The 22,633-nt window shown below is 35.8% G+C and overlaps 1 protein-coding gene across 8 annotated transcripts in view; it reads right to left on the bottom strand.

Moving 5' to 3' along the window:
- LOC130734130 (protein SABRE-like) overlaps positions 1-19,683 on the bottom strand; it is a 34,616-nt gene extending 14,933 nt beyond the window's left edge. For 3 of the 8 annotated variants that reach the window (XR_009017764.1, XR_009017763.1, XR_009017765.1), the window contains exons 1-12: positions 19,315-19,683; positions 17,387-17,498; positions 16,083-16,346; positions 15,301-15,563; positions 14,450-14,666; positions 10,604-10,774; positions 10,442-10,519; positions 7,936-8,184; positions 5,261-7,342; positions 2,998-4,939; positions 2,705-2,802; positions 1,849-2,205 (exon numbers count right to left, since the gene is read on the bottom strand). Coding sequence is in view for 5 of the 8 variants with exons in the window: in XM_057586441.1 (XP_057442424.1) it covers positions 1,849-2,205; positions 2,705-2,802; positions 2,998-4,939; positions 5,261-7,342; positions 7,936-8,184; positions 10,442-10,519; positions 10,604-10,774; positions 14,450-14,666; positions 15,301-15,563; positions 16,083-16,346; positions 17,387-17,498; positions 19,315-19,385 (5,904 nt within the window). In the remaining 3 variants the exon portion in view is untranslated. Of the gene's footprint in view, positions 1-1,848; positions 2,206-2,704; positions 2,803-2,997; positions 4,940-5,260; positions 7,343-7,935; positions 8,185-10,441; positions 10,520-10,603; positions 10,814-14,449; positions 14,667-15,300; positions 15,564-16,082; positions 16,347-17,386; positions 17,499-19,314 lie in introns of those variants that run through there. The other 5 variants (XM_057586441.1, XM_057586443.1, XM_057586446.1 and 2 more) reach the window with 5 other exon arrangements.
- Positions 19,684-22,633: the final 2,950 nt, after the last annotated feature.

Here is a 22,633-nt window from a genome sequence, read left to right as displayed (position 1 = left end):
GTCAACGTAGAACTTCTCAACATAGTATAATCAATCAAAATATTTCATTCAAGTATGTACAAGAGTCATTGTTTATATACAATGCACAGAATGTAACTGCTCTTAGTCAAAACTTGTTATAGTGATTGTTGTCACTAAACCAACTAACTAATTTCGAAACAAACCTAATCATTACTATAACCAGAATTAGGCCAAGAGTTATATAGCATGAGCCTTTATGCAAGTGTTTGACAGAGGTTATGTAAATAGTTTATGGCCTACCTATACGCTGTATTGAGCTTATTTTCATAAGTTGTTAGAATAGCTTATGAATAAGAGTTATGCTTATTTATAACCTATTTTCAATATATTCCAATAAATTTCTCAAATTGGCTCATTAATAAGCGCTTCTGCAATACGCGTTTATGAAGCATTTAATTAAGTTCTTTCCCAAACACACCCTTAGTTTTCATATTTCTGTATATTACATTATTTGTTTCCTTATTTAATAGGATCAGGAGTCTAGTAATTATCATGATTACATTTCTTGCTTGATTAGGATTAGGAGTTAGTATTAATATAAATAGGGGTTAGAACCTACTCTTTGTATCACCATAAAAGTATCATAATCATAATTCAAAGTCTCACTCTTTCTCTTATCCTTCTTCCTTATCTAAAACCCCTAAAAAATACCATGAATTGAGTGCCAAGGAGAAGCCAGAAGCTTTATTCTTCCCCACAAAATTTCTAAAGAATAGTGACTAAAGCACATGTCCATGGAATCTTGACCTCTTTACTTCATACCAACCGTGGCTAAGCAGCAGAGAGGTGGCTGGAAAAAGCAGTCGAGAGGGGACACGGTAGGGAAGAGGGTTCGGAAAGCCAGAGATGAAAACGATTCCTAAAGTATTTGCTCTGATGGGTAGTGGGTCCACCGGGTAATCACAGATTAGGGATTAGGGTTGCCTCTTGTTAGGCTCTTGATACAATATTAAAAGAGAAGAATTTAAGAGGCATTGAACTAAATCTGTGTGTGTCAACTACAAAGCGGAATGTATTATATATAATCGGTGCAATAAATATACAATATACCTAATTGCAGTTAATACAAGATATCTAACAAACCTTATTGTTATTAAGATCTCTAAAGTCTAATGACAAGTCCAATATTCCTCATTGTTAGAAATATAATATAAAAACATTTATGGGCCTTGTTTAACAAGTTAGGCTTTTCGGATAGTAGGTTCATGACATGGTATTAGAGCGTCTGTGACAAAGTGGTCTAGAGTTCGATCCTTGTTGCCCCAATTATTCTAATAAAAAGTTAAAACTCAGCAAAGGGTAGGTAGGCCTGTGCATTATCCACACTTCAAGCCCAATGAGCTCTTGCATAAGGGGGGCGGGCTAGAAATATAATATAAAATTATCCGTTTTGTCATCACCAAACAACTTAAAAGATGTTAAATCCCCCCCCCCCCCAAAAAAAAAATTATACTGTCGTTTTCAATAAGTAAACATTCGCCCCTTTACCAATTTTTCTGGTTCCGTCCCTGACCATAGGTAAGGAATATATGAATTGTATTATATTATATTTCTTTAAGTTCACAACACCTACAACATTAAACAGTGTATTCCAATGCAAATTATCAGTCGAATAATGCAAAAACAGATGTATCACTAGTGCAGAATTGTTCATACACAAAACACCAATATTTTCAAAGATGGCTGTACGGAATCCACAGCAAAACATTACTAAGAATCCTTTCAGCACTGCTGTCCAAACAAAAGGTTTAACTTACAAAGAGCTTAGGATTTCCAAATAATCTTTTCAAAAGCTACGATATTGCTACGAGGGGAAAGAAAACTTACTCTCAGTTCTGGGGTGCCTCCCTTGTGTCTTGTGAACCGGAAATACATGTCACAAGGCATAAAAACTCTCTCAAGAAGAGCACCTGTTCGCCCTACTTTTGGAGAGCCTCTAAGAATTTTCGGTAGCCACTGCACCCCAGCCCCTAGATCAACATCTGTTGGCGCGACATGGGCCTGCACGTGCTCCAACATAACAGACAACTCCATTCTTTTCCATGCGATTTCGGGCTGGTATTCACCAGTATGTACATTTGTAGTACTGTCTGTTTGCTCAATCATCTCATAGCCAACATGAAGGACTGAATGAAATGACTGGGCTAAAATGCGGCCACTTCTTGCAGCAAGCAAGAACCTACCCTGTAAGTGCATGAGTACATAGATAATCTCCATAATATAAGCACTTCTGAAATGGAGAGCATAAATACAGAAGTGAAAAAGCAGAGGGAAAAAAACTTGAGGAAAAAAGGATACAAAAATGACAAGAAAAGAAGAAACACTAAAATGACAAGAAAAAAAAAGGATAGTAAGGAGTGAAGCTAAGTAGAGATATTCTTTCAAAATGGTAAAGGTACTGCAATCATGTCTCACTCCAGTACCTGATACATATCAAAGATAATCATTTATAAATTTAGATATGGGATTTCAACACAGCATGGGATGGTAGTAATCAAAAATCAAATTTGCAGTTAAACAGAAATCAAAGCTGTGGATTTTTCTTGAGAATGTTATATTGAAAGAAAAGGACATTCTTTTAGATTCGGTTGAAGTTTCTGCCTAAGGGCAAGAACAATAATTAAAGCCCACATGTTTCTTCCTGTAAACTCTATTTAAATGCACAAGAATTTTTTAACCTTACATTTGCATCCTCTGAGTGAAGATTAAACTGCGGTTCAATAACATTAACCATGAAGTGCCGAGTCCCCTCCTCAGAATCATCTGTACTTTCATTCGTAGCTGGCAATAAACAAAAGACGGATATAATAGAGGTAAACAAACTTGTCAGTAAAATACCTCAAGAATCTGGTGAGCCATGATAATACTTGTTGAGAAAAAGACGTATTTATTGTTATTTATTTTGTGTTACTAGCCCCTATCCAATATGCTTGTCCAAATACATAGCAGCTGCTGAAACTTTAAGTATACACATACCAGATGCCAAGTTGTCCACCTTAACAAAATGCGGTGGAGATGAAAGTAATCCAGAAGTCCCGGCAGCCAGAGAAGAGGAAGTTTCTGAGATGTTACTCGTAGGAAGGCATTTAGAAACTTCATCATCTTGATGGGTTTCAGCTCCTTCACCTCGATGGGTTTCAGCTCCATCATCTTGATGGGTTTCAGATCCATTATCTTGATGAGTTTCACCTGCATCACCTTGATGGGTTTCAGCTCCATCATTCTGTTTACTGTCCTCATATAATTTTCTCTGTGCATACTGCCGGGAAGGAGAAGGCTTGGCAGGCTCGAAGGATTTAGATAGACCACCAACCCAGGAACAAACAGCATCTCTGTTTCCAATAGTCCATAAAAGCTTGAGACTATAGACAAAAACACGTAGACAACTGTCAGCTATTACCACATTGTACCCATCATCATCACTTGGGTCTGATCGCATAAGCTCATCAGTTTCGCTCTGATGTTCACCCTCAGATTGTACACATGTCTTCTCAACATTTCTTCTTCCTGCTTCATGCCAGGCAACTAACGTAGCAGGATCAGCCTTTGGGGACTGTTTTCTTATAGTAAAGTAATCACAGGATAACAGAAATCCATCATCATGACTTTTCTGTATCATGTAATCTTTTTCAGAGGGAATTTTATCATCTGATGCAGATTGTGAGCTTTTTGGTATCATGGTAACTAACTTAGCAATACTATCACAGTCTTCTTTGATTAGGAAAGCCTTGGGCATATGAAGGTCAATACCTTGGTACACAAGATCAATAAGGTCACGCTTGCTTTCAAAAGTATACTTTTGCTTGCCCCTACCAAAACATAATTCAATTTTTAGCTTTGTCATCATGAAGGTCAGTCCTTTGGCTGGATCATCATCGTGTAAAGGCATGTTCTTCATACAGATTGGTGCAGAATCTATACGAATCATAAATTCAGTCATCACTTTATCTAGTGAAAGGTTGCCTGATCTGACAATTCTAGGAACTCCAAAACGAGGCCAACGTGAGAAGGTGCGCAGTTTATGGGGAGGAAGGTAGTTCAAATTCCAGAATCTTAGAATCCATGCTAAATCATGGGCACCGAATTTTAATGTTGGGGTAGTAGGTGAAACATTCTGGAAAATATGAGGATGAGATACTGCAGCATCTCCTTCTATTCTCTCTCTTGCTATGGAGGATGGACATTGTTTTTCTGACAAAGAAAGACTGGATCTAAAAGATAGGCTCCACCGAAGGGAAAGAGAAGTAGATCTAAAAGGATCAAATACTTTCTCACGAGGTTTCCCTTCAATTGGAAGTGCAAATAAAAAATGATTCAAAGGTTTTCCAGAGTCACAGTCCCAGTCCATTGTAACTTCAATTGTAAAAACTGGGGCTTCCAAAAAGGCACCAGCGACACCAGTTGGAATTTTGGAACCATGTTTTCTTGCCAAGCTCTCCAAACTACTCAATAAAATCTTGAAATCTTTGGCAGAAAGAAGAACCTTACCATCTGACTGGTGAATTTCCATAGAGCTACTCACAAGTTCAAGTTTATCAAGATTTTCATAAGGATCTGTACTTGCTAAAAAATTCCATCTTGTTTCAGAAAATAATAAGGAAATTCTTCCATGAATGTAATTTCTCATGTCATCCCACCATGGCAAACTCCGCTCCTTTTTCGGTGGAATAATAAGTGGGCCAGGATTCCTAACACTTAGATTAGCCCTCCGTAGCACCACGGTGAAAGCATAACTAATATCAGCAAAAACTGGCTCATAACCCACACCAAATGAAACTTCACCTTTCTGAAAATGTATTGGCAAATCTGAGTATGTCTTCATAGGTGGAGTTGTACCACTAGCTGATCGAAGCAAGCACACCTTTCTCCATCGCCCAACATACACATCTTGAAGTATTTGAGGTTGAAAGCTAGTTGCCTGTTTGAAATAAATAAAAGAATAATGACCAAGATATTTATCAGGTTGGTTATTGTGTCGTTAATCCTCTAAATCTAGTAGAAGATAAAAAAAACGTGAAGTTCATTTTAAGAAACACAACTTATTTATTTTTATAGAAAGTAACAAGAAACATATAAATTTATTGGAAATTTATAACAAGGTTAATTTGATGGATTCCTTCAAGATCGTGATTCTATATGTTAATAGGATCATCAACGTTAAGATGACCAGAATATGCAATCAACATAAATGAAAATGTACATATAGAATGATGAAAGAAATTAGATATCTTAATACTACCTGCTGAGCCAACACAAGACGACCTTCACATTTACCGGAACTTCCACAGAAAAGAGGAAATGTGTAATTTCGAATCTGAACCACAAGAGAACCTGTGTTTAAGGCAATCTCTGCCCCATAGAGTCGAGAAAATGGTATATCATATTCAAGACAGACAGGGTCAAGCTTCCTCACAACATCAATCATCCCATCATCTCCACCAGCAATTTTCATCAAACTTAAATCTAAGTCGACTGCAGTTATTGAAAGAAGAGAAGACCTTGAGGCACTGGGTCTGAAACCAGCTTGAAAGCCATCTTTACAAGCACCAGAGCTTTCAGATGATACTAACTTCTGGCATGCCTCGTAGTATGATCGGAAAGATCGTTTATAAATTTCTTCTCGCATGGATTCAATAGTTGAAGAATTATTTACATCAACCTCAACATCATTAAAATCAACTTTTCCTTCTTCAGAAGCATTATTGCTGTCATCAGTAGATTTTGGATCTTGCCTGGCCTTCAATACATATTCATCTAGAAAGTTTAACCGGACAGCTAACTCACCAGCTTCTTTCTTCAACAGCTGGTAGTGTTCATCAAGCCATCCCTGGATTGGTTCCTCTTCAATATCAGCTATTAACTTGCGTATGAAAAACTTAATGCATCCAAATTTTACTGAACTAGGTTTTTTAACTTTAGAACTCTCTTTCTTCACAGGAAAAATCAGATTAGTCTTTGCAGCAACAATAAGCTTCAAAGCTCGCAACATATCTTCAAGAGCATCATCAATAGCACGCAATTGCAATCTGTATGGCAAACAAATGTGAACATCAAGACCTTGAATTACCCAATCCCATGTTGTGGCTACAGGTCCGTTTGCATCAGATGAACTAGCAGATATACTAGGAACTCGTGAAATTTGCATCCGACTACTCTTGAAAATTCTTGCCCCACTAAAACTAAGCATAAGTCCTTCAAGTAGCACTCCTATACGAGCATTCTCAGAGAAAATTGACTGCACCTGAACCATAGCATCAACTCCATCTCCTAGCTCAGCAGATATATTTAACATTTCCACATCAACAGCAAAAATAGATTCTTTCTTCTTTTCAAGATTCCTTGATTCCATAGTTGCTTCATTTTTCATATCCTCCACATGTTCATTACCACGCTCCTGAAGCTTCCTTTTGTGTACCATTAATTTCAGCTGGAGAACAAGTTCAATTAACGAAAGATGTACATCAGGCTCCCACCTCATTGTAATGTCAGTAGCACTGAAAAGGGAACAGGCTGCGTTTTCTTTAAGGCCACCTAAGCGCTTTACAAATTTAGCATTTTGCAAATCGAATAAAGCCACTTTTGCTACTGGCCTATTTTCCTCCATATATTCCTCATAGATAGATTTCGCCCTTTCAAGTTCTATCTGTGTGGATTTTTTCTCCTTGTTCACACATAGCTTAAAATGAATGATTTCAAGTGAGATACAGTACTTTAGCTTCTGGTAGTCATCAGAAATAGTGGATACTATCTTTGCATTGCGTGGGGTACCATCTGCTGATGTGTTTATTATAACTCTGCCACCCTGAGAACCATAATTGACTCGCTTGGGATCTGGAACAACTGTATTTTCTAATCCAGTCTCTCCCAATACATATATTGAACACTGCACAAGATTGCATTTCAGCATTTGAGTTCCCTTCCCTGAACTTTTTGATACACTCCCTCGGCTCTGCGTTGATTTTTTCTTCGAAGTAGATTTGCTTTTCAATAGAGCTTGAAAGGATATTGCTGTTGATATGAATGATTCTACACGCTTGAAAGTTAGATAAACTCCCATGCTAGTAACATCAACTGATAAGCCTATCATACACCTAGGACCATCTTCTTCAGAGGACTTCATGTCCTTTTTCCCCCAATCCAAAGTAACCTTTGTAATGTGCATAATGGAGCCAGAACTTGATTCCACACCAAAAAAGCTTTCTTTCAAACATTCCTGATATTCATTAGCCAACTGGAGATTTAACTCACCAAGCACAACGTGTACTGTAGTCCCCATATTTGAAATGTTGTTTGCCGATAGATGTGCTGATTGTAAGCGACCCTAGATTTGGAAAGCAATAGATTGAAGCTTTGTAGTAAATGTCTTTACTCAAATCATTTAAATTAACATATAAAATAATGCACAAGAAAGATAACTTCCATCCAAAACAATAAAAATTAAAAGGGTCAAACATTGGAGATATAGAGACTTCAAAAAGAAAAATTCAAACAAACCACCTGTTCGGAAGTAAGTAATTGTCTAGATACATTGTATAGGCTAAGTAGAATCATGTAATTACATTAATTAGGGTGACAGTAATCTGTGTAACTTATATTTTTAGTTTATAAAATTTAGCTCCGCAGAATGTCTAGCAATATGAAGAAATAAAAAGCGAAATGGAGTTTAATGGTCAAGTGCATTGTCTAAGTTTCGAGCTATGAAAATAAGAGTTTAAAAGCTGTTTTGGATGAAGATCATACTAGATGACTTTAGAATAAAATACGAAGCCCCTCAGAAGCTTTATTGAGGCAATAATTTATATGAATCGCCAAAAACACAATATTATGTATGCAAAAATAAAAACTATTATATTTAAAGCATTGCATGGTTGTAATTCATAAAATAATGATGTGTAAATATTAGCAAACACGTACATGATACACTGGAGAACCTTCCATATCAAAAAGTATTAATGTCAACTGAGGAGTTGACAATTTACATGTCCACGTGATGGTCTTGCTATCAGCTGATTTCGGCTTTACAACAGAAGCATCCTCCCGAAGTACAATTTTTTTCTTTTTAGAAAAGTGGAGAAGTAACCAGGGCTTTAATCTGTTCATTATGATATTGCATTGTAAACCTCCAAGCTTGATTTCAGTTTCAGCTCTAACAAGCGAGGTGGACTGCAAGAAAGGACCCAAAAAAAGGTTAGTTTTGCAGAGAATACTAACAAAAGTATTCAAAATCCAAAAGTACACATCAAATGAACAACACAATACAATAGTGCAACTAAAAAATGGTTTGGGGATCAGATTACTCTTATTCTAGCTTGTTCTCAAGCATTCTTCTTTACTATTTATTGATGATCTATGTCCCTGGAGTATTTATTAGGGGTGATCACATTCAATTCATTTGACATTTAAATGCTGATTGGGGTGTGTATTTACTGGAAGTGATCTAATATCCTGGAAGTGTACAAAATGGTGATCTGATATCTTGGAACAGAAAAACACAAAATGCGGTCACAAGATCAAGTACAAAAGTAGGATATCGAGTCAAGGCTTCAACCACTTGCAAACTCATATGGTCGAAATAGCTACTTAAGGAGTTCAATGGAGGAGATTATACAAATGATCCTAACTAGTCATAGTCAACTACCTTATATATGGCTTCCATTGCTTCATGAAAGGCGAAAAGATATTGCGATAGATTGTCAATTTCTCAAAGAGATTATCTTTACCAGAGACATCACTAATTTTGTCCATTCAAATGATTAATTGGCAGATGTTTCACCAAGTCCTTGCAAGAACCTTAGGACAACTATCTTTGACAAAAGGTTTGTGCATATGATCTATATTTTGAAAGAGTTGAGAGGGAGAGAGAGAGAGAGAGAGAGAGAGAGAGAGAGAGAGAGAGAGAGAGAAGAGTATTAGAAAGAAAAGACGAGAGAGAATAGAATTTTACTGAAGAACAATTCTGAATATTCATCACAGTGAATACAGATTACAAAGAGATGCTTGTACTTATACAAACTGCTCTCAGAAGTTATAAGGACAGCTGTTACAACAAAAAATGATAGTTGTCACAAACAAAAAACTAACAACTTAACAAACTAATAATTACCAATTATAAATTGTAAACATAATTTAACAAACTAATACAGAAACTAAACAATACATTTTAACATGCCCCTGCAAACTTAAGGAGGTTGTATTAGTGAGAACTTGTCAGCCTTATTGAGTTTGTCTCTCAAAGTATCAAACCTTAAGGGAGACCAAACTTAGTAAAAATATCAGCATACTGACCCAAGGAAGGAGCATGACTGATTAGAATCTCTTGTTGATAAGCTTTTCTCTAAGAAAAAATATGTCTAGCTCCATGTGTGTTATTCTAACATATAAGATAGGATTGTGTCGAGTGTAGGGTTCTTCAATAACCTATATAGCTGAGCTATAGGGCTATAGCGTAGCGCTCTGAGGGCACACCGATATCCACTATTTGCCGCTCTGAGGGCTTGACATAAAAAAAATTTGGCTTTCCGCTATTTCCCACGGTCCGCAATTAACAACATTGGTCGAGTGCTATTTTGAGGAGTATTTCCTTACAAATTATAAGGACTATTTTGACCATATCTCTAGTCAATGTAGGACCTCTCAACAATATATAATGACCACCGTCGTGTAGTAGGCACACACGGATTCACTCCAATGCCTCTTGTCTTCTCCTCATTTTACATAGTATTAACAACCTAACAATAGGCAATAATCCATCTGGTGGACTGCTCATCGTACCAAATTTTTTGGAACAGTGATTCATCTCAGATTTCCTAATCCTCTTCCTTGTTGTGTCATTTTTTGACAGCTTTTTCAGGCCACCTCTCATTCAATTATATTATTTCAACATTCTTTGTACTCATTGTTCTACTTTCTATACCTTAACGATAAATCATATAATTTCACCAATAAGCAACCACAACTTTCTCTCTAATGGCTTACATTCCTATCTTATCTTAGGTAACTACTGATCCATCATAACATTTTTTGGAACACCGAGTTTACTCTCTTTGTCACTTGGCGGCTATTTATCGTCCAACTCTTTGATTTATACAACATTGGAAGTATTCACTTGATAAAGGTCAACAAATGTCTATTTTAATTTCATTTACTTGATTAATCTGTGCTTGGCTGTTTCACACTTCATATACGTATGCTAATAATGAAAAACAAATGAGAAAATCTGGCTAAATAAAGAGAAACAAAGTAGCAGATCTATATATAGGGAAAAAAGAGAAGTTTACATTATTTACAACAGTCTAAACAGAATTTTACACTTTCATTGCTCCTAATTGTTAAAAAAAATTGCCACATGGAGTAAACACAAAAAAATACCAATTTTACAAATAGAAAGGGTCCTTAATTATGTGGAGCTCAAATAGCATACCTGTACCGGTACGTACACAAAAGAGGCCAAATTCACCTTCGATATCTCAAGGATGGAAGCACTAGCTTCTCTAAGAAGCTGTAATGTCAAGCAAAAGAAAACTTGTCAGCAAGAAGCAGAGCGAAAAATGGAAACCAACAAATAGACAGACACGCTCCATACATGAATTTCATTAAACTCCAGTTGAATATGAAGGCGTGTACTCTCCCCGATATCTTTAAAGGAGCGTGATTTGATGCTTTTCAACTGGATGCCCATGATGTTATTTTCAACAGAAAGACCATATTCGCAGTGCACGAAACTCACATTCAGCTTTGGCAGATTGAAGCTGACCTATCAATAGCAAGCATTATTCCAACAGTTGGCTTTAACCTAATTAAAAAAACTATTCAACATTTTTTTCCTGTGGTTATATAATCAGAAAAATAAAATGAAACTGATTATCTAGTATAGCATCACAAAGAGGACAAGAACTTTGAATAAAGCCTAGAGTTGCAAATTAAATCACCCAAAGGTCTTAGAATTTGGGTTAAGTCTAACTATACCCCAAGAGCTATCTCAAGGGAGAGGATTGATTGCCCTCCCATTTATAAGGACTTATTCAGCCATTTTTTTTTCAAACAGCTGCTTTATTAGAAATAGAAACAAAGTACAAAACAGAAACTTGTTAGAATAATGACCAAGTAAGCACTATCCTAACTTCCTTTGCAAGAGATGAGCTCTCTAAAAAATTGGCAGACTTGAATACAATTAACCTTACATAGATAGTCAATATGATTCAATGAATTAACTAGCTTCAATAAACACAATTTTTATGATGAATTCTTTAAAAATTCAACTTGAGCTTCATGAGCCCATTTCAACTATTAATTTAACAATGTTCCCAACTGGAGGATACCAAACAGCAACACGAACACGCTTTGCTTCCTGCGGCAATCGAATGACCACACGCTTTGCCCCATCGACCAACCCACTTTCACCTCTACTGATCCAGAAAATGTCCAGCTAGCTCCTCAATTGCTTCTTCATCTGAACGATTTTCAAAGTGTCAACACTCTTCTAGCACTGCACCCCCATTTCTGATTGCTTTGTTGCTCTTCTTCTGAACCTTCCCATTTTTTGATGGCTCTATCTTTGGTTCCCTTTTTGCTTTTCTTTTCCTTCGCACATCCTTGTGAAATAAAATATAGAAAACTTGTTCATTTTCTACCTCTCCAATCTGTTCTACCCATCCACCACCGAAGCCCAATCCATTTTGTGAGCTCTCCTCATCTCCATTTTCGTGAAGACGCTGAGGATGGATCCTGCAAGACAATATGAATATGAAGTAGATGGGGGGTTGTGCATCATTTTTGGGTCGTTTGAGTGTGGCTGTTGCCACCCGGCACAGGAGTCTCAACAGAACACTGACAGAAGAGTCAAAAGTGCTCACGGAAAAATGGAGTTGGAACGCTTTGGTACCTCAGGAACACTAGAGCTTTAAATGTCGGGATATCCTATTCCAAGATTTGGTGGCTAGGAAACATCCGAGGGTCTAACTACCGGAATCCTTCCGAAGGCTATGCATCGGTAATTTATAAATGTGGATTTCTCGAGTTTTGTCAAGCTCGGAATGTGAAAAATGTGTTCCCGAGGTTGCCAAACCTCAAAAACCATACCCGAAGAAATCGGATCAATTCCCGAGCCTTATACCTCGGTAAGAATAACGTAAATTTTTAGAGCTTTACAAAGCTTGGAATGTTCAAAAATTGATTTTGAGGTTACCAAACTTCGGGAGATTATACCTGACTCAAAATATCATTTCCCGGAACCTCATCTTCACTCATAAACCATCACTCCAGAAAATTCTAAGACCTAAAGCTCGAGAACAGCTTGCAATTCCAAGATCTAAAGCTCGGGAAACAACTTTCATTCCAAAAGCCTAAAGCTCGGGAAAAATAGGGTGTTAAAATAGGGGTATGGGTTTTTTAGAAAATCCATGGGGTACCAATTTTAAGAGGGGGTCCAATTCCAACTCACACAGAAAAAACATATGGGACGCATATCACGCTAATTTATAAAATCGGGACTCATATAGCACAATCGTGATATATCAGAGATGAAAACTGCAATTAAGTCATCTATATAAGGATACTCTAATTCTGAATTAACTATATTTCATTCATAATTGGAATAATTCAAAAATGGTTTACATCTCTCCCTCTCTCTAATTTCCCAAGAAGAAATAGTGGGGGCTCAATTCACGCAATTGTGATACCTTGGGAACAAAAGAGCAATCAAGTCACTTTTAATTTTTACCCCATATACTATAACTTTTTATGTTTTTAATAAAAAATTTAATGTTATGTCACTACAAATAAAAAAAGTTCATCATTTTTTAATAATTTTATACAATAGTGAACTTAATTCTAAATATTGATATCACTTTTAATCAACATTAATTCAAGATCGCTAGATTTGGCGAAAGCAACGTATCTCATATCAGAAGCTCTAGTACCATCTGAAACTTTAGAAATAATGAATTGGATCCATTGCTAAATCTGAATAATAATATAGAAAAGGCTTAAATGCATTTGTTGCCCCTGATGTATCGTCAATGTGCAAATGACAACCCGACTGCCCTCCGTCAGATTGACGTTAAAAAACTAACGGAGGGGCTGACGTGGATTTTCTTTTTTTATTTTTCTTTTATTTCTTCAGATGTCACGTCATTAAATGAAAATAAAAACCTTGAAAATTGGTTGGAGAGGTTCGAGCCCAAGACCTCATAGTGGCAAAACACACATATTACCAGTTGAGCTACATGGAGAATTGTTTAATTTAACAACCGAATTTTATTTATTTCACGGACCAAACAAACTAAAGAAAATAATAATTCATGGACCAAACCATCTTCTCATCATCACCATTGAAACCCACCACCACCACCACCAAATCCCCCTCTCACCCAACACCACCGCCACGATCATAAATCCCAGCTACCCACGACCCACCATCAAACCCAGCCACCCATGACCACCACAACCCACCATCAAACCCAGCCACCCACGACCCACCATAACCCCAAAACCCACAACCCACAAATCCAACACTAAGAAACCCAAATTTGAAGGGGGAAGAAAGGGATAAACATGCAGATATGAAGGAAAACCACAAATCCATCAATTTTTGTTCTTCCCCCTTCAATTTCGCAGTTCAAATTCGTGTTCTGGGTTCTGGATGATGATGATGGTGTGGATGATGTTCTTGGGTGTTGTTGTTGGGAAAATTGGGTGTTCTGGAAAATTGGGGAGAAGTGGTGGTGTTGTTGTTGTTTGATGTTAGGGAAATCGCTGGGGCGTGAAGGGTGTTCGCCACCATGGTGTCGCCGTGCCGTGATAGTGGCGACGACGGTGGCTGGTGGGGCTGCGGAGGAAGGAGGTTCAATCTGGGTTGGGCCGTTGGGGTTAAGGATTGGTAAGGGAAGAAGATGAATGATGAGGAAGAAGATGAAGAAGATATATGAAATAAATAAAATTCTGTTGTCAAATATATCAATTGTCCATGTAGCTCAATTTGTAATGTGTGTGTTTTGCCACTATGAAGTCCTGGGTTCGAACCTCTCCAATAAATTTTCAAGGTTTTTATTTTCATTTAATGACGTGGCATCTGAGGAAATAAAAGAAAAATAAAAAAAGAAAATCCACGTCAGCCCCTCAGTTACTTTTTTAACGTCAATCTGACGGAGGGGCATTCACTATACTTTCTCAAAACATTGAGGGTACAAACGTCGACAAAAAAAGAGTCGGGTTGTCTTTTGCACATTGGCGATATATCAGGGGCAACAAATGCATTTAAGCCTATAGAAAATATACTTGAGTCCTAAACTATTTTAGGAAACAAGAATAAAATCAAAGATCTCTTGATCTATGAGATTATTCATCAAATTGCACAGAAAAAATCACTATACATTTTCTTTAAATAGAACACACTTTTCAAAAAAAAATGAATTATGATTAAATTTCAAACCTTCTCAGGAAATAGAGAACAGTAGCGTGCTAGTTTTTGTTGCATCGTGGAGGGCGGCTGTTTCATGCTCATAGAATCAACATTTGGCCCTGTAGTTCTGTCAGAGCTAGAAGGAGATTCCAATGAACTCTTTTTTTTCACAAGCAACCTCTCATTCAAATTCACTGTGACCTCCCCACAGGAAATGTCCACTTTCTTTGTAACTATACCTATTTCCCTGTGTCCAAAAGAAATATAACAACTATGAAGCCAAAGAAAAAATACAAAAATGAAAATGAAGAAAGGATGAGAATTTCTAAGTCATAGTCAGGTGACTATTCTGCAACGCCACAGGATGAACAAGTGAATTTTTCTCTTTTAGATTTGAGGACATATGTAGAAACTAGAAACTATGAAAGGGAAAACCAAGTACAAGAAAACGAGGCATCATTCAAAGCAAAGCAATAGATGACTAGATATAAATATAAAGATTAAGAAGCAACCTCCATTTGGCAAATCCTATCATTTAAAAAATTCTTAGGTACACATGGTGTGACACCAGAATAATGAACCAAACCAAAATAAAGTACCCGTATTTTCAAATTTGGGTCCAACCATGCAATGTTTGTCAAACTAAAAGTTTGTTTCTAATAGTTCAGTTCACAATTGAGAGGTGCACCATGTGTATGCCGGAATCTCTCTTTACAATTGAAGTATCTCCCTCCCAAACTCCCACAGCCTTCAGCCATAACATAAGGTTTACACCATACAACGCCTGAATATCTTGCATATAGATCCACTTCCTCTTCTTCAACAACAAATGAAATAAGTGCATGAGTGATAGGAAAAAAGAATACAAGGAAAAATAGTACCTAACATGACCAAATTCGCATGAAATGGAGATTTTTTCGCAGATAAAAGGATAAGACTTTTCTACAGCAGCAATAGATGCCTGACTAGAAACACTGAATCCTCCACCACTAGAATTACATAACTGATCACAACTAGCTTGAGGGTCACCAATGTGAATAACAAGGGGCAATATTTGTAATCTAACAAATAAATCTGACTCAGATCCACCATCTTGACAAATATCCAAACCCAACTCTTTGATCTCAAAAGTAGATTTAGGTGTCTGCAACATTGAAAAGAGACTCTCAGGGATCTAAATAAGATTTTCTAATAAGATCTCAGTCTCACTAAATACAAGAGGAAATTAAATACAAGTTAATTTAAATATATAAGTAGATATGTTGTGTTAAACTTTGTCTCAATCCTCATCATAATCATTAGATTTGATTTTTTAAAAAGCATCATTTAATTTGATTATCTAAATATATATACATTTTTCTTAGTATTTGTATTATATGCGTAGAGATTATTTTTGTTTCTTCTGTGACAGATTCGTTGCTTTATTTCCTTGAATTAGCAAAGATTTGCTTCCTGTAATATAGCCATATTCTGGTAAAGTAGCTATTAGCATAATTGTATAAGTTATAAATTACCATTGTATGGTTGTAGTTATGCAATAATATTTAGTAACCCATTTTTCCAAGTCATATGATATAAATACACAAAACATGATTGAAAATACTAAAATCAACACATGTTTGACCAAGCAATAAAAAATTTACACAAATATGGAGATGCATACCTTCAGAACTAGATCTTTCACGCTAACTGATAAATATCGTGCAATGCATATAATTCTCCACTTTCCCTTGCCGAAAGCACGAGCATTGGGTTTCTTAACTTTCTTCTTCCCTGTGCTTTTATTTGAAGGTCTCATTATAACTTCTAAGTTGCATATCAACACTTGCAACTTTGGACCCCGAGAACTGGAACCTATACCATGTTTGACCAACGAATAGCATAAGTTGAGTTTAACTTCACCAATAGATACAGATTCGATACCACCCTGTTAAATCAATAGAATATAGAGTTATGAGACCTCAGAGACAAGCACAAACACTTGAGAACCATGATTCTTCGGCGAATAGCTTGAAATAGTAGTTTTCGTGTGAATACAGTACATTCATGAATTTGCAAAATCAAGAATCATTAGAAACAAGGGATTGAGATACATGGAAGCTACTATTTTATTCAATCTAACAAAACAAATCAAAGAATAAAAGGAAAGGTCATATTAGTAATTATAATCAAATTTCACATGTGAAGTATATATGCAGCTTGTTAAATTTATATGCATCTTAGACCCCTCAAGGATTTGGTGATTGTTCAATGAGAAGAAACCGAAGACATTGGACTCAATCCATGTGTCTCAACTACAAAGTTGAATGTATGACATATAATACGCACAATAAATACATAATATCATTGTTTTCTTATTTTCAATGATTATGCTACCTAATCACATTACCTAATTCCTTATTTATCTTAGGCCAAGTTTATTTTTAAATCTTTTATCTAAAGTTCATATGGAGGAAGCTAAGGGAATCTCATCTATGATTTCAAATAAAAAGCTTAGTGAACAAGGCTCCGATTATTTTGATGATCCTACACTGTACAGTTTCATAGTAGAAGCTTTACAATATGGTACAATCAGTGGCAGAGCATAACCAAAATTTTTGAAAGGGCCAAAATGAACATTTGGAGAGAAATGTGAAATTAATATATGAAATACAATTACAACATATAAAATGAAAGTATAAAATCATCACATTTCAACATGAAAACATGGTGAGCAAAAAGAAGACCTTTACTACACAGGGCATTGCAATCATGATGACCTTTTCAATTTGGAATGAAGGACAAACAGGCATTTGACACGACAAAAAGATGAAATGTGCAGATGTTATCGAGGAAAATATTATTTGGTACAATTACCATAATAAAATTTAGTCAGTGAGTGAACTTTATTATACCAAGTGTTATGTTGACACATGGTCAATGTCTTTCAAAATTCTTAATAAGCGAAGAATGAGGGGTGGGGAATACCTTTTTAAATACCACTACCACATCTCTTAAACTGTTACATCCCCCAACGCAAAATCCAACAGATGCACCAAAAATCCGACTCAAAATCCAAGCCAGCAATGCAGAAAAAAATCTGTCATTGAATTTACAATCAGAATTAACTAACAAGATGGTCCAAACATAGTAAGTCTTTAAAGAACTAAGTATAGAAAAAAGAAAGTAATGGCAACATAATACTCAGTCTTAAACCATAAAGCCTAGTATGTAGAGAAAATAATGGCAATGTATTATCAATGAGATGTAATTTTACAATAAAATTTTGGATATTCCCCAACATATCCATAAGGAAACCACTCCCATTAAGTGAACTTCTTTTGACAATCTGAACACCCACCCACCCCCCCAGTACCATTTGTCACGTTTCAGTATATTTAGATCATATTGCAAAAAGTGACAAGTATACCCTAAAATACCCTATCATTATTGTTGAAGAATGTGTTAATGAATGATTTTGATTCATTCTCATTCAGTCGGAACTGATAGAGTACATCTATATATAATTTGATTCAATGCTACAAAACAAAACAAAATAATCTCTAATCGTGAAATAATTTTGTCTAAAACAAATCTTCCGATACTCTCAATTGGTTTGCATTCTATATACAGAATCTACATATCAACACAATAGATGTCTTATATTCCCAGCTTACAAATGAGATTTTCAAATTTGAGTTACCCATTCTTACTATATTCATCTTAGCTACGAGGGTGAATGATTCCTTATAAAAAATTGATTGTTTCCTTATAATTGATTCCATAGGCTAGAGTGCAGTCTTTGATAAACATTGCTTTGTACGTTCCAAGTGACTCATCTGCATTATACTTCAAGGTGAAAATTCACTTAGAATTCTATGTTGTTCCTTTCTAATGCATTCATCTCCTCTTCCGTAGCTTCTCTCCATTTCCTTTTTGACAAAGCCTCAGAAACAGTCTTAGGAACAAGAATGATGTTTAAGATAATAGTGAACTTCTTGTGATTAGTTGACAAGTGATCAAGAGAAACATAATTAGGCAAAGGATAGAGGTTTTTTTATTGCAATTTGTAGTAACTTTCCTAACAACAATGGGAAGGTCTATCTTGCTGGAAGGGACTTCATTTATTGGTAATGATACAAATCTATCTATTATTTTTCATTTTCAAGGCTTGGATTGGATTCTTGGAATTGTATCATTCCTGGAGTGTCCCTTTTCCTTGAGGAAACTTCTGAGAAACTTGGAAAATTATGAGTGACATGTTATGGTGCAGGTTTAGTGGTCTGATTTGGTTACTCAGATTGTGGCTCACTAGCTGATCAAGGAAGCTCCATCTCAGGATCATTGTTAGAATTAATATTTGATGATTGCAAGGGCTCAACAACACTTACTAGATTATAGGGGAAAGAGGTAGATCAACACTTACTGTGTATAATGTTACTAGTTAGTTTCAGAATTATTTAGCTCAGTTAGAAGTTAGTTTCTTACTTAGTCATCAACAACTCCGAATTGGATCAGTTTCTCCTGAACAAACAAGTGCTTGGGCAACAAATTAAGATCCTACCTAACAGAGAGATAGTTGGAGAGGTAACAAAACCATATTCCATATGTTATATATTCCATAAATCACAATAGATAGATATCATATTCATGGAATACGATTCACTTTCAAGATGCATTGGTGGTGAAATGGTAGACACAACTCACTACTGAATTTTCAACCCTCAAAGCAACCCATTCATTTTTCAAACTGATTTCAATTTCAACCCAAAAATTTGACATGAGAAATTGAAATTCAATTCAATTTGCTAACATTCGATTACACCATACCGCTTAAACAACAATCAGTACTACAAGGAACCCATTGTTCGAAAACAATTAAACTAAAAACAACGATTAGAGAATTGAGAACTTACATGAACGCGAGCAACAACGTAACACAAATCAGCAAGAAAACAAAGAGGAAATTAGCAGGAGAAAACGCCATTTGAGTAGTGGAAAATCACTTCTCGCCGGAAAATGACTACAAGTCCTTTTGAATCATATCCTTCAAAAACATGAAATGAAATTTCTCTGAAGAAAATGCATGGAGCGTGAGCCAACCAAAAAAGACTCGGTCTTTGAAAGCATCATGGTAGGAAATGCTGAGAGTGTGTTTTATGAGGATGATGATCCGTTCCGTGAGGTGCTCAGTGACCAAATTTGTAGGAGTAAAACAAGCAACAACAACGCAATGTCTTTCCATCAGCGTTTTTGCCACCTAATTTTTTGCTTCTAATATCCACTAATTTTATCTCTTCTCTTCTACCAGATTTATTGGAGTTTTATAAAATGCAAGCATGAAATTTTACATTTAATTATCTATTAAGCATTTCTTTGTTCTTTTTATCCTTCACTTATATTTTTTAGTAGCCATAGAACACTCAATAATATAGACACCGATAAACACTTTAATTTTTTTTTTCACACACTTTTCATCACATCACATAATATATCATATTTATTACGTACCGCTTTTCTCTTCCATTATTTCTCTAGATAACCCCCACCCAAGAAGGGTTTATGCATCATTTTCATATTTTTTTACACACACATTATGAAACATAGTAGTTAAATAATATTTCTTAATACTTTAGATTTCAGTTTTTATCCATGTTAGAATGAATTTAAATTTGAAAAAGAAACGTGCTTCTCTCAACCGTTCTTGATCAATTGTGTTTTCCTTTTCCAACTTTTTTCGGGTGATGTTATTCCATTTAAGGAATAGACTAAAAGGAATTGGTTATTTCATGGTTGGCAGCAACCTTGATGGCTTCTCGCCGGCGAAACTAGCAAAAGGGGTAGGTTTCCCGGTCTAAGGGGCAAAGAGGAAACTAGAAGAGGCGGTGGCATCCTCCTCCACGTACAAGACCTTGTAGAAGGGAGAAAAACATAGTGATACATTACGAAAGGGAAACAGATGAAGAATTATAACAAAGGGAGCGCAGACACATATGGACCCTAATGATTAGTACTGTCCACTTGCATTCGTTGTTGTAGAGACTCGGACTAGGGAATCTTGGAGACGTTCCTCATTATTTAGCTAAAATATATTAGTGATGTCACCATAGATAGATATTTATTTCTGCTCAATTAGTATGCCTTCTTAATCTTTTCCATTCTTCACTCTTCACTCTTTCCTCATAGAAGGTAACTAATGAAGTTTTATTGGATGTTTCATGGGTTGATGCATGTTTTTTATGAGTTTTGGAAGACGTGGTGCATAATTTTTGCTTGAGACACTTATATGAAAACTAAAAGAAAAAATTTGGAGGACAACAGATTATTAGGGACTTGATGACGGTTGCTGCCAAATCCACTTACATCCAAGCATGAAACTTAAGGCACTCAATGCACAAGTGCGAGTTTGGTTGGAAGTCATTCCAACAAAGGCATGATGCAAGCTTGTTTTCCAAATACTGCCCAAATGTGATGTATTGATGAAAAATCTCTTTGAAGAATTCAACATCACCATTCTACAAGCAAAAGACAAGCCAATAATCGTAATGTGTGAGCAGATTAGGAAATATCTAATGAACAGGATTGCAATTTTGAAAGGAGGATCACATAAGTATCAAGGTCAAGTGATGCCTAAGCCCATAAATGGTTTAGATAGGGAGGTGGAGAAGAGTGGGCATCGACTGCCTATGTGTTGTGAGCATGTGTAGTTTGAGGTCCACCACACCATGAATATGGAAATATTTGTAGTGGACCTTACTAAGGGAAGATGATCATGCAAATTTGGGGAGTTTTTTTTGGCATACCATGCAGGCATGTAGTTGCAGGTATTACATACATAGGTAAAGATGCACAAATACTACAATGGAGAAAGTTATCATTTTTGTTTTTCCTTTAATCTTTCCCACATAAACAAACAAAGCCATTGTCCTATGACTGAAGATTGTAATGCCCCAATTTCTCAATTAGGGATCACATTAGTAACCGAACAAGTTTAGAGACTTAGCTCATAATTTTTTTCCAAAAAAGGTGATATGATTTTTAAAAACCCATCATCTTCCAAGTTTTAAACAAACTTTATCCATCGCCTCGCTTGGGAAATTAATTCAATTTTAAATTTCAAACACCATACTTATCTTAAATACAATAATAATAAATACCCAATAAAAATAATATAATAGCAATTCAAAATATTTATCTTGGACTCATGTGCTTCAACAAAACCAAAAGAAAACTATAATTCAAAAGAGTAGATAATGAGATGATAGAACTAAGGTTCCTTCATAGCCACTGCGTCAAAGAAAAAGTCATAGATCTTCGTCTTCACCGACTCAAACTCCTCGTCGATCCTTCGATCAATCACTACCGGTAACGTCTCTATCGTCTAAATTAGCATTAGATGTCCAAACATCAAGTAGCAAACAGAAAAGGTTAACTCAATCAAATGCAATTCAAACAATATATAAGGCATGCTTATTAAATTTAAATTCATGTTATGATAAGATAAGACAATATAACATAACTACAAGATAACATTATTATCAAAAAATTCAAATAAGATAACAAACAGATATTATCTTATCATCAAAATTTAAACAAGATGTCAAACAACACTAAGGTACAGTATCCCAATGTGAAACTACGTGCAACTACCCAAAATGGATTGATCAAATATGTCTCACAATATGAGACAATCACGTGGGACAATCACCACAACATCGCCACTTCAATAATTCAAAACACCTCCGCGAGTTGCGACAATCTCATGGGACAAATAATCATCACATTGTCACTTCAAGTTTCAAATCTTATGTTCTCAAATTAGTCAACTAGGAAACTCGTGACTCATAGCCACATCTCCAACAAGTTTGTAAGTCAAAATCATGTTATGAGAAACTTAACATACATCAATTTTCTAGCAAGTATATAATTTATAAATCATGGTCAACTTGTGCCCAAAACATCATCAATTTTAAGAATAATCTCATAGGAAAATCAGCCAACAACGTCCAAAGCAAAACAAGTCATATTCATAATTTTAAGATCACACAAACATGCTATAAACATAGAAAAATCAGCAACTAAACATTGATCAATTCACGTTAATGTTCAACAATGTGGTACACCAACTCAACAACAACTTCATTAGAATTCTACACATGGTATGTAACACCCCGATTTCCGGGTGTCACTTAGTAACTTGAAAATAAAATAAAGCGGAAAATGCAGGTATTTTTT

This window comes from Lotus japonicus, chromosome 1 (genome assembly GCF_012489685.1).
Source record: "Lotus japonicus ecotype B-129 chromosome 1, LjGifu_v1.2".
Taxonomy (NCBI): domain Eukaryota; kingdom Viridiplantae; phylum Streptophyta; class Magnoliopsida; order Fabales; family Fabaceae; genus Lotus; species Lotus japonicus.
This window is presented reverse-complemented; position numbering and strand designations above follow the sequence as displayed.